Genomic DNA, 16,490 nt, shown 5'->3' with positions numbered 1-16,490 from the left:
ACAGTAGTCAGATGTGTGTGTGTACGTTTGTGTGTGTTTAGAAAGCTACTGTCATTTTAGGATGGACACTGTGGAGCTGATTTACTAAAACCTGAGAGTGAAAAATCTGGTTTAGATGTGCATTGTAGCCAATCAGCTTCTAACTTCAGCTTGTTCAATTAAGCTTTGACAGAATAAAAATGGAAGCTGATTGGTTTTTATGCATAGCTGCACCAGATTTTGCAATCTCCAGTTTTAGTAAATTAACCCATATGTACAACTCAAACAAAAAGTAAAGGTAAAAAAAATCCCCTAAATAGCTTCCTTTACCTTAGTGCATTCCTCCTTCACTTACCTCATCCTTCGATTTTGCTTTTAAATGTCCTTATTTCTTCTGAGAAATCCTCACTTCCTGTTCTGCTGTCTGTAACTCCACACAGTAATGTGAGGCTTTCTCCCTGGTGAGGAGAAAGCCTCTTGAGGGGGAGGGGGCGAGCAGGCAAGTCAGGACACTCTACTTTGCAGATAAAGAAAGGAGCTGTGTGTTAGTGGACGTCCTGACACTCCTGCTCGTCCCCTCCCCCCCAAGAGGCTTTCTCCACACGTCCATGACGTCCTGTCATTTAAAGCCGCTAGGGGGCGCGCGCGCCCCTGTCGCGTTACTGGGAACACAGTGCGCGTGCCCGGCGGCCGCGATGGCTGCCGGGCACCCGCGATTGCCCAGTAACTTAGCAGGACAGTGGATCTCTGTGTGTAAACACAGAGATCCACGTCCTGTCAGGGAGAGGAGACCGATGCTGTGTCCCTTGTACAAAGGGACACAGATCGGTCACCTCCCCAGTCACCCCCCTACAGTTAGAACACTCACTAGGCTACATATTTAACCCCTTCCCCGCCCCCTAGTGGTTAACCCCCTCCCTGTCAGTCACATTTATACAGTAATCAATGCATATTTATAACACTGTTCACTGTATAAATGTGAATGGTCCCAAAAATGTGTCAAAAGTGTCCGATGTGTCCGCTATAATGTCGCAGTCCCGAAAAAAATCACAGATCACCGCCATTACTAGTAAAAAAAAAAATGGGATATTTATTATAGCAAAAAGTAAAAAATATTGTGTTTTTTTTCAAAATTTACGCTCTATTTTTGTTTATAGCCCAAAAAATAAAAACCGCACAGGCGATCAAATACCACCAAAAGAGAGCTCTATTTGTGGGAAAAAAAGGAAGTTTGGGAGCCACAACGCACGACTGCGCAATTGTCAGTTAAAGCGACGCAGTGCCGGAAGCTAAAATTTTGTCTGGGCAGGAAGGGGGTGTATGTGCACAGTAGGCAAGTGGTTAAAGCGGGGGTTTACCCCAAAAAAATGTTTTAACATTACATTCAGTTGTCAGAATGACAATCGGCTGTTTTTTTTTTATTTTATCCCCGTACATACCGTATTTTCACCGCCGCTTCCGGGTATGTCTTCTGTGGGACTGCGTTCCTAATTGATTGACAGGCTTCCGACCGTCGCATACAGCGTGTCACGAGTTGCCGAAAGAAGCCGGACTGCGAGTCGGCTCTATACGGCGCCTGCGCACCGACGTTCGGCTTCTTTCGGCAACTCGTGACGCGCAGCATGCGACGGTCGGAAGCCTGTGAATCAATTAGAAACGCCCAGTCCCGCAGAAGACATACCCGGAAGCGGCGGTGAAAATACGATATGTACGGGGATAGAATAAAAAAAAACAGCCGATTGTCATTCTGACAACTCGGCTGAATGTAATGTTAAAAATAATTTTTTGGCTGAACCCCCGCTTTAAGCCACAAATTATGGAAGTTACAAACCTGCTTCTTTAGTTTCTATCAGTTTCCAATGTTTTACAATACAAAAGGGTAAGGGGGGCACTGCTTACGATCCAAACGCATTTTACATCAGTTTTCCTTATATGTTTTCTAGGGAAAAGATATTTCTTGTTGAGTTTATTGCATTAAAACTCATATATAGTCAGATTCTACATATGGTAATATTAACCGCCCATGGAAAATGAATTATCTGGTAACAGCACACAAATAATCTAGTGAGAGGGATTTAAAAAAAATTCAGAGTAATACAATGCATAGGTGAAAGCTATTTAAAATTATGGTTCAAACATTTACATGCATTTTATGTTCATTTAAAAAAAGATGCATTTACCATACCTGTGGGATCGCTCTAGAACATGGAAGATGGAAATTACTTCAGTAGGCATCACTACTCCAGTGATTTCTGCTAGCTTCCAGGTCCTGTGCCGAGCAGCTGCCCTGCTGCATTATTCATAGCATCCACTGGGCACCATTTAGGAAATCCTTTGCATTTTCTCAGTGAATGCAAAGCATTTTCTGTTTGGACCAGGTGGAGAGTGTGATGTCTCTGCTCCACCTCTCCACCTCGTCCAATAAAAGAAATAGGTGAAAGTCGGTAAAAACAGTTTGGTGAGGAAGATTGCCTTTTCCGGCATGATGGAGCCCCTTGATGTTAGGGCAAAAGTGATAACCGAGTGGTGGCCCAGAAGTTGATTAACAGCATGCCCGGGTGAATTGCAGAGGTCTTGAAAAAGAAGGGTCAACACTGCAAATATTGATGTAAACCCACTCTCATCAATTATAAAGTAATGGCCTAGTGCTGAACTATAAGGATATACATGCCTCCTGCATGTATCCTTACCTTTCAAATGTCTCCCCCTTCTCTATTTGGAGCCCCAAAAAACTCTGGATTTAGTGGGCGGGTCTGTTGTGCGGCGCTCAAGGGGCAGAGTCGTGACATCAGCAGACTCCCCAACCACCTCTACATTACCCTTGGTCAGAGCGTGTACAGGAGAGGCAGAGCGCATTCTGGGCAAAAGCAGAGTGCGCTCACGCCCCCTGTCAGTTCTGCACACACACATGGATGTCCGGTGACAGTCGGGGATGATCGGTGCGGTGGGGACAGCTGTGAGCACTGATCCCCCTGCATGGCTTTTCAGCTGACAGCTGCGGGAGGGAGAGAAGGAGAAGCGGCTGATGAAAATCAATGCAGGAAGATCGGAGCTCACAGCTATCCCCAGCTGCACCGATCATCCCCGACTGTCCCCTATATCTTCCTCCAGCACCTGTGTTCTCCTCCAACAACCCCTTCCTCTCTGGCCCCCTCTGTGTCCTCCCCATCTGCCCACTGTGTCTTCCTCCTCCACCCCTTCCTTTTCTGAATGGGACATAGAGAGCTTTCGTTACCGATCACTCTCTGCGTCCTGTGATAACTAAGCAGAGTAACCTGTGTGTTATTCTGCTTCAGTTTATGAATGGAGAGGAGCCACTCATGCATGAGATATGTAAATCACCTGTCACTCACAGCAGGGGGGAAGAACTGACTGGTATTTCTCTGTTTGTCAGTTTTATCTCACTGAAAAATGATAGGATTATTGCTCAGAGGTGGATTAACTCTTTGTGGCAAGACTGGGCACAGATGACATGAAATCCTAAACTGTAAAAAAAATCTACAAACATTACCCCATAATGACAAAGTAAAAGAAAATCTTTGTTAATGTATTAAAAATAAGAAACAAAAAAAATCACATGTACATAAGTATTCACAGCCTTTGCGCAATACTTTGTTGAAGCACCTTTGGTGCCAATTACAGCCTAAACTCTTTTTGAATATGATGCTACAAGCTTGGAACACCTATTCTTGGTCAGTTTTTCCCATTCTTCTTTGCAGGTCCTCTCAAGCTCCATCATGTTGGATGAGGAGCGTCGGTGCACAGTCATATTCAGATCTATCTAGAGATGTTCAATCGGTAATTCAAGTCTGGGATCTGGCTGGGCCACTTAAGGACATTCACAGAGTTGTCCCATAGCCACTGCTGTGGCTGTGCGCTAAGGGTTGTTGTCCTATTGGAAGATGAACCTTCGCTCCAGTCTGAGGTCCAGAGCGTTCTCATCAAGGATGTCTCTGTACATTCCTGCATTCATCTTTCCTTTGGTCCTGACCAGTCTCCCAGTTCCTGCCACTGAAAGACATCCCCGAAGCATGATGCTGCCACCGCCATGCCTCACTGTAAGGATGGTATTGGCCAGGTGATGAGTGGTGCCTGGTTTCCTCCAGACATTATGCTTGCCATTCTGGCCAAAGAGTTTAATCTTTGTTTCATCAGACTAGAGAATTTTGTTTCTCATGATCTGAGAGTCCTTCACGTGCCTTTTGGCAAACTCCAGGTAGGCAGGCTGTCATGTGCCTTTTACTAAGAAATGGCTTCCATCTGGGCACTCTACCATACAGGCCTGATTGGTGGAGTGCTACAGAGATGGTTGTTCTTCGGGAAGGTTCTCCTCTCTCCACAGAGAAACTGGTTCTTGGTTCAACTCCCTGACTAAGGTCTTTCCCAACGATCGCTCAGTTTGGCTGGGAAACCCGCTCTAGAAAGAGTCTTGGTGGTTCCAAACTTCTTCCATTTACCTATGATGGAGGCCACTGTGCTCATTCCTTCAATGCTGCAGAAATCTTTCTGTACCCTTCCACAGATCTGTGCTTTGATACAATCCTGTCTTGGAGGTCACAGACAATTCCTTGGACTTCATGCCTTGGTTTGTGCTCTGACATGCACTGTTAACTGCAGGACCTTATATAGACAGGTGTGTGAATTTTCAAATCGTGTCCAATCAACTAGTGGATCCAAATCAAGTTGTAGAAACATTTCAAGGATGATGAGTGGAAACAGGATGCACCTAGGGCTGGGTTCACACTATGTACAGTGCGTGGCACAGCACATAATTCACCATTTCAGCTCCGAATATTTGCCTGAATTCGGACCTGAAACTGAGTCAAAGCACTTCTGCTGTGCACTACGAGGCCGCCACGGAGATGTGTGAACTGACTCCGGTCACACTCTCCTGTCATGTAAATTGGATGCGGGAAAAAACCCGCATGCAATTCGCATAAGTGTGAACCTAGCCTGAGCTAAATTTTAAGTGTCATGGCAAAGGCATGGGATAGGATGAACGACCCCCAGTTCAGTTCGCACCAGAACTTGTGAACATTGCAAAATTTTGGAACCGAATAATGAACGCCATTGAAGTCTATGGAACCCAAACATGAAAAATCAAAAGCGCCAAACTTTAAGACCTATATGCAAGTAATTGGGCATACAATGGTTACAGGGGTCAGGGAACTGCCCTGGAGGACATGTATCAATGAAAAAAAGTTTGTAAAAAATTTCATTTTTAAATGAGCAGTGATTTATGGATGCTAAAAGTACTGTATAGAAGCTGCTGCAGAAATAATTGCACTTATAAAGCCAAAAGGAAAAAATTCCCTGCAAGCTTTCTTTATTTTGTAAGCAATGTTTTTTGTGGCTCTCAGGTGCTCTTGCCAACAGGCTAAATGGTGGGAGGTTAAATGCCTTGTCAAGCATGTGGTACCCAAATGGCTGGTGTTTTTGCCACGCTTAAAGCGGTGGTTCACCCTGCAGAACAACATTTCAGCATAAAATCCGGCATAGTAGCGCGAGCTACAGTATGCCGGTCTTAAATTTTTTATCCCCGTACTCACTGTTATATCGTACATAGACGATTCCGTCTGCCGCGGGGAATGGGCGTTCCTAGCAAGAGGGAGGGTGATTGACGGCCGGCTCTGGCACGTCACGCTCCCCGAAGACAGCCGGAGTAGGTCTCGGGTCTTCACGGCGCCTGCGCACAGGCTATGCGCAGGCGCCGTGAAGAGCCAAGCCTATTTCGGCTATTTCCGGAGAAGCGTGACGTGCCAGGGCCGGCCGTCAATCACCTTCCCTCTCCATAGGAGCGCCCATTCCCCGGAATCTTCTATGTACGATATAACAGTGAGTACGGCGATAAAAAATACAGACAGGCATACTGTAGCTCGCGCTACTATGCCGAATTTAATGCTAGAGGGAAATTTTTTTTTTTTTTTTTTGTATAGGGTGAACCCCCGCTTTAATGTGCTTGCGACAAAGTTTGCAAATTGCAAACGTGCAATCAGCTACACATGTGCTAAAAAAGTCCCAGACAGCTGAGCTGTGAGAAGTGGGCCGGAAGATAACAGCTCCACATTGTGATGGAATAGGGTGGCTGCGCTCTACTCTAGCACACACACAATTCTCCTGCGCTCTGGTGTTTTCCTGCTATAGGGCAATGTCATCCAATTGGGTGGCTGCTCTCTACTCTTCCATGATGGCTTCCTCGTGGGAGTTGTGCCTCACCCTCTCTTACCTCCTCTGCTCTATCTGGCACCCAAGTCGAGTCAGTGACCTCATCATCATCTCCTCCATCCTCATTACCACTGGAGATAACTTGGCAGTATATGCTGCGGCACAGGGAACATGAATGCCAATTTGTGTACCAGTGTTCTCCCCACTCTGCAGGCTCATGTTACTGCATTCCTCAAACTCAGAACCAACATCTGAATCAAGTAATGGCTGTGCATCATCAAGGACCAAGGGGCTGACACTGTGTTCAAATAACTCTGCTGAATCCTCCATGCCTGATGCTGGGGCTATGGCAGGAATAGCTGTGAACAAGGAGGCAGGTTTAGCCACTCTGGTAGCTGCAGGGGACTGCGCACTAGTCTCTGCTTGGGTGACAGGGGGTGAGGAAGATGAGGATGGTTTAGTAAGCCAGTCCACCACCTCCTCTGCATGCTGTGGCTGGATAGCACGGACAACATCACTAAACAGAGGACATTATACCCTTCCTGAGAACTGACCATGTCCACCTTTACCTGTGGACACATACGCTGCTGGCCCCCTCACAGTGCCATGGGAATCTCTGCCTCTCCTTGTTGTCCTCCCAGACATGATGGGGATAGGGGGTGCTTATTAGCAAAATGTAATAAAGATGTGTAAATGTGTATGTGGATGCACTTTAATCAATGGTGTTTGGAGCACTTCACTACACAGACACACTCCATGGATACAATATAATATACTGCAATATGCTGCATTAAACGTGCAGTGACACACAGAAATATATGGCGTTAAATATGCAGTTACGCACAGAACTATATGGCGTTAAACTTGCAGTAACGCAGTGAAATATGTGGCGTTAAACTTTCAGTAACGCAATGAAATATGTGGCGTTAAACTTGCAGTAAAGCACAGAACTATATGGCATTAAACTTGCAGTAACACAATGAAATCTATGGTGTTAAACTTGCAGTAACGCAATGAAATATGTGGTATTAAATTTGCAGTAAAGCACAGAACTATATGGCGTGAAATCTATGGTGTTAAACGGTCACTACACTCTCACTCACTGAACTGTCCATAGATTCACACTAATGTAAAGATGAATGGTTGCACTACACTCACACTGACTGCACTGTCCCTAGATTTACACTAAACTAATATTCTACACTGACAATAGAATCAAAATAGCACACTATAGCACACTGTCTATCTAGTAGCACTGAACAGAGTCCTGTTCTATCTCTCTACACAGTGATATCACACTAAAAATGGCTGCTATGAAAATAATACTTTTATAGTGTGGGGTGGGATTAAGAGCAATGTATACAGATTGTATACAGTCCAATCATGGCTCTGACAGTGCTCTGTGCCCTGATTGGGTAAAGCTTTCATTGCTTCAGCCAATCAGGGCTTTCAATGCACTGTGCGGCAGTGTAGTGCATTGTGGTTGTTCGGCGGGCTAAACAAACGGTCGAACGATCCGATAATTCAGTTGTTCGGCGAAAGCGCAACAAGCCAAAGTTCGGCCTGAACTCATGCTCAGGCCAAACCATTCGCCCATCCCTAGAAAAGGCTGTAAATATTTATGTACAATCGATTTTTACGTTTTTAATTTTTAATAAACTTGCAAAGATTTTAAACAAACTTCTTGAATGTTAATATAAGTGGGTTGCAATAAATACATTTTATGAGCAAAAATATGCTGCTGTAGTTTTGTTGGTTGTACATTAATAGCTCTAACCCCATCTAATCACTGGACTCATACTGTGTCTTGCTTAGCCTGAAGCTGCATTTTATTTTCTTTGATGTGTGCCTTGTTTGTCAAATTTCCGGATTCCTCCTCAAATGTTTAATGAGTGCCAAGCATATAATTTATTGCAGATGCTCAAGAACAGTACAGTGAGTCATTCTCACACATGGTATTATTAGCCTACAGAACATAGTAATTAGACCCTGGTGTAAACATGAGCTTCCTTTTGCAAATTTGCACATACTTTGTTAATTATTTGTAGGAATAAATGTATCATGGTGTGTCTGCTTTTAATTGCCCAAAATCTCCTTTACAGATCCTCCAGCTATTAAAGACAAGGAAAAACTGACAAATGTATCCGTTTTGTTGAGTCATGACACAAACTTATTTTGTGATGCTACAGGAAGTCCGCCACCTTTTATCACATGGTATAATGGAAGTACTCAGGTAAACTTAATATGAATCCCATTTCATCTCACATGAATACTATATCATAAAAAAATAGATTCAGATAAACTAATGTGTCTTCTGTTTTTCAGGGGTTCAATGAACCCTGCAATAAGTCTGAAAATTCCTAACTTAGAATCAAACCCCACTGAAGTCTATATGAAGCAAGTCTTTGTGATCAATTCTGGACATTTTGAAGGCTGATAGGAAAGGGATTATCCAAACAAGTGCATAGGGAATTGGGTACTGTTGTAGAAAAACATATATCTATGTAAAAAATGGTTAAACAATACCGTACTATGGAGAGAAGGTCCTCAAGAGAGCTCAGTGGGTGCAGTACCTCAATGAGACAATTTAGCAGAAAAAAATCACGTACTCACCAAAGAAGAATAGCAACCAGTTTCCTTTAAAGAGTAACTCCACTTTTGTTGAGAAAAAAACATTCCCCTGTGGGTGATCTATGTGCATTACTATGGATTTTCCCAAACTTTGTTGCAGATTCCTACCTTTTGTTATTCCGAAGAAATCACTGTTTATTCCTCTGTGCCCATGTTCTGAGTGAGTCTAATGGGAGTCGTTTCTTAATTATCAATTATTACTTCCTGCTATGTGAGGAGGAAAATGTCCCAGACAGCAATATAACCCTGAGAGAGGATACCAATCCTTTCACTCCATATAAAAGACAATACATTTTTCTGCATTTCAAAATTAACCACTTCCCTACCGAGTCATAGTAAAATGACATCGGCAGGGACCTTTCGTCCTTCAGACTGGACGTCATATGACGTCCTTGCTTTCCCGGCCCCTAGGGGGCGCGGACCGCATTGCTCGGGACCCGGTGCGCGTCCCCGGCGGCCGCGATGTCCGTCGGGCACCCGCAATTGCCCGCAATCATGGCAGGACCATGGATCTGTGTGTGTAAACACACAGATCCATGTCCTGTCAGCGGTGAGGAGACTGATGTGTGTTCCCAGTAAAGAGGAACACACATCGATCTCCTCCCCTTGTGAGTCCCCCTCCCCCTACAGTTAGAACACACTTTAGGGAACATATTTAACCCCTTCAGCTCCCCCTAGTGTTAACCCCTTCTCTGCCAGTCACATTTACACAGTAATCAGTGCAGTTTTATAGCACTAATCGCAGTGTAAATGTAAATGGTCCCAAAAATGTGTCGAAAGTGTCCGATATGTCCGCCGCAAAATTACTAGTAAAAAAATAAAAATAAATAAAAATGCCATAATTCTATTCCCTATTTTGTAGACGCTAGAACTTTTGTGCAAACCGATCAAATACGCTTATTGCGATTTTTTTTTTTACCAAAAATATGTAGAAGAAAACGTATCGGTCTAAACTAAGGAAAACATTATTTTTTTTTTAATTATGATATTTATTAAATCAAAAAGTAAAAGGTATTGTCTTTTTTTTTTAAATTGTCGCTCTTCTTTTGTTTATAGCGCAAAAAATAAAAACCGCAGAGGTGATCAAATACCACCAAAAGAAAGCTCTATTTGTGGGAAAAAAAGGGCGTAAATTTTGTTTGGGAGCCAATTGTCATTCAAAGTGTGACAGCGCTGAAAACTAAATATTAGTCTGGGCAGGGAGGGGGTGAAAATGCCCTGTATGGAAGTGGTTAAGTAACAATATTGATCTAGTGGGTTAACATTTTTTGAGGAACTAAACTCCAAGCAGCTATGAAAGAAACAAATACATGTAGTTCTATAGTCATTATTAAATCAATAAATGTATTTGGAAATGCTGACAGTAGAAGTGACAGTGTAAGTAATTGCATTTGACCTGGTATCAACCTTGTGCAGTGCAAAGTAACAAAGAGATGCACTCATCTTCTTTTCCTGTCCAACAGAGTAGGTCCAGAATGACATGGATGTGTGAAAGAAGAATAAACCTTCTAGCTGACTAGTTGTTATCTCCATGTTCTAGCATTTATACCTCCTAAGTGACTGACCAAAACAAATGTGTAGATCAGACAAGTCAAATAAAAGTCAGAAAGCCCTATCTGCATACTTTTAGAGAGGAACAGTTGATAGGTTTGACAACATAAAGCAGAGAGAAAAATTCTAGTTTGTAGCCCTGGGATACATGTTCTAGACAGAAACATGTGAAATGTCCTGGGAACAGATGGGTGCAAAGGCCATGACAAGTGAGGGTGTTCTCTCTTTATTTGAGGACTTGTTTGCAGACTTGGAGAGTCGGGGATTCAAGACTTAAACGGGTTGTAAACTCTGAGGTCTCGTACACACCAGCGGACATGTCCGATGAAAATGGTCCGCGGACCGTTTTCATCGGGCATGTCTGCTCGGAGATTTCGGTCTGATGGCTGTACGGACAGAGAACGCGATGACGTAGACGACACCGACGTTCTCTCTCGCGCAAGTTCAATGCTTCCACGCATGCGTCGATTCAATTCGACGCTTGCGCGGGATTTCGGTCCGCTGGTTAGACGTACTAACCAGCGGACATGTCCGCTGGACAGCTTTCCAGCGGACATGTTTCTTAGCATGCTAAGAAACATTTGTCCGCTGGAAATCTGTCCGCTAGCCTGTACACGCGATCGGATCTGTCTGCTGAAACTGGTCGGCGGACCAGTTTCAGCGGACATGTCTGGTCGTGTGTACGAGGCCTCAGGGTTTTGCACCTCTCTATGCATTAAGTTAAAAAACCTGTTGTGCTGCAGCACCCCCCCAGACCCCCCCTTTTTTCTTATCTTTATGATTGCTCTAGAGATGGGGGCGAGCATTGCATCTCCAGTCACTGTCTCGGGTTCTCATTGGATAGATTTATAGCAGGCAGCAGGAGACATTTGCTCCCACTGCTGTCAATCAAATCCAGTGACACGGGATCCGGGGGCGGGCCAGGTCCTGCTGTCTGTGTCAATGGACGCAGCAGAAGGACTCGTGAGTGCGCCCGCATGAGTGCTCCCTTGGAAAGCGTCTCACTGAGGTGGTACTCAAGAAGTGGAGGAGCCCAGAAAAGGAGGATCGGGGCCACTCTGTGTAAAACCCTTGTACAGAGGAGGTAAGTATAACATGTTTGTTATTTATAAAAAAAAAAAAAAAAAAAACTTTACAATCACTTTAATACAGAACTGGGTCTCAGGTCTTGCTTTGGATCCCGATAGAAAAAAATAAGAACTTTTAGAGTAAACAGGTATATAAGTATAAAAGTAAGTAATAAGTAGGTAATTCAATCTTCTTATTTGCTGAAATCTTGATTTAAGTGAAAATAAAGTGCCACCACCACACTTGAATCTTCTTTACACCCAAAATGTGCTGAAGAAAATGGATGCCCTTTTCCAGAACGAGCTGACTACTTTAATGAAAAAGTTAGTCAAATGAGCTTGAGCAGGATTGTGCCTGCACAGATGTTGACAGGAAAATAGATAGATGTATAACCTCGTCTCCAGGCGTTCCAAATAGGATATGTGGAAAAACCAGGGAAAAGCCAATAGCATAATATTGCTTTTATTAAAACATTTAAAAACATAGGAAAATCCACCCTGAAGACATTCAATTAACGAAACGTACGTCGGAGGCAGTACCTGGTCACGTGACGTGCTCTCCGACCTGTGGAGCTAGCAGCCGGGAACTCGTCCATGTGCTACGGAGGTGGCGGCAATCCCAGACGACCCAATTCCTACCGCATATTGGCGGTGAATTGTCTGCAGCCCCAGTGCCGTGTAGGCACCTTTACAGTAAGAGGCCATTTGGCTTTTCCTATGTTTTTAAATGTTTTAATAAAAGCAATATTACGCTATTGGCTTTTCCCTGGTTTTTCCACATATCCTATTTGGAACGCCAGGGGACGAGGTTATACATCTATCTATTTTCCTGTCAACATGTATGCAGGCACAATCCTGCTCAAGCTCATTTGACTAGCTTTTTCATTAAAGTAGTCAACTCGTTCTGGTAAGCGCATCCATTTTCTTCAGCACATTTTGGGTGTAAAGAAGATTCAAGTGTGGTGGTGGCACTTTATTTTCACTTAAATCAAGATTTCAGCAAATAAGAAGATTGAATTACCTACTTATTACTTATTTTCATATTGGGACTTTATGTCATAGGGGTCACCTATGACTCAGAGACATTATTGTTTGGCGCTGAATGTCACTATTTTCACACACTAGTGATTGACAGCAGATAGTTTCCTTCCCCTAGCCAATGGACAGCCTGCCAATGGCTATAGAATCTGCACACCGCTCGCTGTCAATTAAAAGATCTGATGGGGAACTAGTTTCTCAGCTTTTCCATCAGGCATTGTTGCTAGCAAGTTGTCAGCTATGAAGCCGACAGTCTCCTTAACAACCAGTGACAGGGAGAGGGAAGCGGTGGCAAATATGTCGCTCTACTATACTTTGTACAGAAACAGGCACACTGCCTATATCTGTACACCAACTTAGGTATGGTTTTAATTACCTTTAGTTTTGTAATCTACGGAATGGAGGTAATTATTTTTGAATTCGGTGCATTAGTAATGACTTGTTGTAAAATGAACTGTTAAGAACTATCTGAATCTGTCACATGTGTCATTAAAATACTGAAACAGATGGTAAGGATTTTTGAATCTGGCACAGGCCATAAGGGCCATAGCATTGGAAATGTGTTGCTGGTGCTTTATTGAATTCCCCTAAATGTACCTAAATATCCATCCCATGTCCCATAATGTACAATTAATAAAAATTGATTTGATCCTTTTTATTACTAACAATGCATTTCTTTGTCACTGTGTAGTCTGTAAGCAAGTAAATGATGTACTGGATATGAGCTGAATCCATTTTCTGAAGTAAAGTTATATTGTTAAGCAGTAGAATTTGTAATGTGTCTTGTGTGTGCCAGAACAGGCCCGTAAAAGACCTTGACCTTCTCTATCGTTTTAGCCAGAAGCTTTCTATTGCTTTTATTTTTCATCTTGATGGTTTTATGTATTATTTCCTTCCAAGCATCATAATTCATTTCTGCAAAGGTGGTTAATCAGTATAACATTGTCAGTAGTAACTTGAACAATCTGTAATTCATTTGTATAGCTGTCATCTTATTGCAGGTCATTGAAAGTGATAATATCAAGATTTTAGAAAAAGGAAGAATTCTGAAGATTATGAAAACAACCTTGTCACATTCTGGATCTTTTAGTTGCACTGCCAGCAACATTGCAGGGAGTGATGAAAAGCACTTCTTTGTAGATGTGCTAGGTAAGTTAGCTAAATAATTAATACTACTACTACTACTACTACTACTATTACTACTAATAATAATAATGTTATACATGGTCTATTTAGTTCTATATTAAATCTAAAATTGGTATGTTGGATATATAGTAAAAGTCCAAGTAAAATTAGAGCAAAATTATTATGTTATCACTGAGAATTGTTTTGTAAGCAAATAAAATCATTTGAAAGAAAATTATTATGGGTATTGGAATTGTTAAATCATTCTAAACAGCTGATACCAAGTGCTTGAACCAGTCAGAGGACATTGTTTTGGATGTGCATCAGAATACACATCCTTAGGGCCGTATTCTGAGTATAGTTACGATGGAGTATCTCAGGATACTCCATCGTATCTCTCTTTTTTGGCCCGCGTATCTATGCGAGTGATTCTTAGAATAATTTTCGCATAGATACGCTTAAGATCCGACATGTGTAAGTCACTTACACTGTCGGATCTTAAATGTAATTACCCAGCCGGCCGCTAGGTGGCGTTTACATTCAGGTCTCATTTGTTTATGCAAATGAGCCTGATACGCTGATTCCCGAACGAATTTGCGTCGCGTAACCGTCGCTAACGTCGTTTGCGTAAGCGTAAGGTTACCCCTGCTATATGAGGGGTAACCTTACCCCAGTCCCACGTTCGCCATGTTAAGTATGGCGTCGGGTCCGCGTCGTCTTTTCCCGTCGGGTACGTCGTTTCCCTAAGTCGTTCTTGAATACGACTTTACGTCAATGACGCACACGTTGGCGTCATTGACGTTTTCCGCCGAGAACTGGAGCATGCGCACTGGGCTATTTTAAGCACGGCGCATGCGCAATTCGTTCGAATCGGGGGCGCGCTTAATTTAAATACAAGCCGCCCCCTTGGAGTTACGCGGGGATACGCCGGGCCAATAACACTACGCCGCCCCAAACTACGGAGCAAGTGTTTGGGGAATACAGCACTTGTTCCTGTAGGTTGGGGCGGCGGAGTGTAAATGGCTTACGCGACGCCTGCCCGAAATCTACGGGAATATGGCCCTTAGTTTTTTCCAGTTCATGCATATGAATTATAGGGATTGGAAAAGGGTTGACTTACTATATAGGTTTATATATATATACAAGCAAAATTAAATTTATTCTGCACCTCACTGAATAAGTGAATACAGGTTTTTATCGAAAAAGCACACAGAAATTTACTCCTTTTGTAAATCCCTTCCAGTGGCTCCTAATGAAAAGTATTTATCTAAAAACTGTAAGAAAGGAAGTGTTGTTGGCTACAACATCAAGTCAGATTTCAGATGTCATTTTGATTACCCCTATCACAACATTGCAACTCCTTTTTGGTTAGAATTTCACCTGACATTTTGCTGTCATAAATAATAGTCTCTGCTACTGCTGATTGGCAGCAACATATATTGCTCATCTGATTATATTTGCTATTTACTAGCATTCTTTTGTAGTTTATTCACCCCTCCCCCCTCATTTATAGCACAAGACCCAGAATATTGGTGCCCATTGAAAAGGACAAGACTCATAATAAAAAAATCCCTTACGTTGGTAGCAAGTGAAGTCCCTCCATTACACTGGTGGTTGTTGGGCATGTGCCACCCTTAAACTGGAGATCAATGAAGATGTTCCCCTTTACACTTTGGGTCAGTGAGGTTCTCCCTTACATTGATGGTTAGGGTAAAGTTTCCACAATAACTTGCAGGTCCACTCCAAAACCACATTGCTCTGAGATCTTGGAGATAGGGATGTGTCAAATTTAATTTGCTATAAATTGGATAATTGCCAACAAGTGCATACATCTCTCAGTAGATAAAGGACTTTGATCACCTGTGAAGATCCAGTCGTAATGTATTGCATGGATTGTTGAATAGCTTCGTAAATTGTATTATCCAGCTTATTTCCTAGAAGTATTGCCATTCCAAAAAGCTGTTATCTTACAGAGACTGAAATGTCCAAAAGCAAGGAGCCATATGAACCCCTAATGATTCACTGACAGGACCAGGCACAGCATAGTTTTCATGTCAGTATAAGGATGTGGAGCTTTTTATTATTGTGGGTAATATTATTCTGATCTTTGTTGCATAGGTGTTCCCCTGGGACCTCTGTTTTCTTAAAGGATAACAATTTACCAAATTTTGGTTTGTTGTAATATCCCTTTGATAAATACAAAAAATAAAAATATCCTGTTAATCCTACCTGAAATTTAGTGAGGTGATAATGTACTGTGCTTTCTGCTGCGTTGTTATTTTATTATTAGCGTTTTTTGCAGCTTTCTCTGTGATGTACTGAAAGAGGAGAGGGGATGTATTCTTTAGTCCTGTCCTGGTGAAAAAGATATTCCTCCATAGATACAGTACAGTGGTCAAGCATTGTCACTTTGGTGTTGATATACTAAGACTAGAAATCTGGTGAAGTAGCCAATCAGCTTCTAACTTCTGCTTGTTCAATTAAGCTTTGCCAAAAAAAAAACCTAGATGCCTGATTGGTTTCTATGCTGAGCTGCACCAGATTTTTCACTCTCCGGTTTTATTAAATGAACCCCTGTAGGACCAAAAGTATTTTATTGCCATCATTACTAGGTAAAGGAAAATAAGCCTTAAAAAGCAAAACTAATACCGCGTACACACGATCAGGCCTATGCCTGGCCAAATCACATTGGAATTCCGATGGAATTCCTTTGGAAGAAAATAGAACATGTTATATATCTAAACTCGGAATTTCCAATGAAAAAACTCAGATGGGGCTACACATGATCTGACTTTTTCCATCGGAAATTCCGATCGTGTGTACAGGGAATAAGGCATCTACCATATCTAGTAGGATGCAATATATTACATGTTTGTTTTTGGATTTAGATACACTTTAATTTATGTCAAGTAACCTAAACTTGGAATACTAACA

General features: G+C 42.5%; 1 protein-coding gene across 2 annotated transcripts in view; it reads left to right on the top strand.

Annotated features, from left to right (window-relative positions):
* HMCN1 (hemicentin 1) overlaps nucleotides 1-16,490 on the top strand; it is a 384,153-nt gene that overhangs the window by 115,662 nt on the left and 252,001 nt on the right. For both annotated transcript variants that reach the window (XM_040359793.1, XM_040359792.1), the window contains exons 27-28: nucleotides 8,247-8,377; nucleotides 13,433-13,580. In XM_040359793.1, the coding sequence (XP_040215727.1) occupies nucleotides 8,247-8,377; nucleotides 13,433-13,580 (279 nt within the window). The remainder of the gene's footprint in view (nucleotides 1-8,246; nucleotides 8,378-13,432; nucleotides 13,581-16,490) is intronic.

The sequence above is a fragment of the Rana temporaria genome, chromosome 7 (genome assembly GCF_905171775.1).
Source record: "Rana temporaria chromosome 7, aRanTem1.1, whole genome shotgun sequence".
In the NCBI taxonomy this organism is placed as follows: Eukaryota; Metazoa; Chordata; class Amphibia; order Anura; family Ranidae; genus Rana; species Rana temporaria.
Note: the sequence above shows the minus strand (reverse complement) of the source record. Positions and strands in the feature narration are given on the sequence as shown.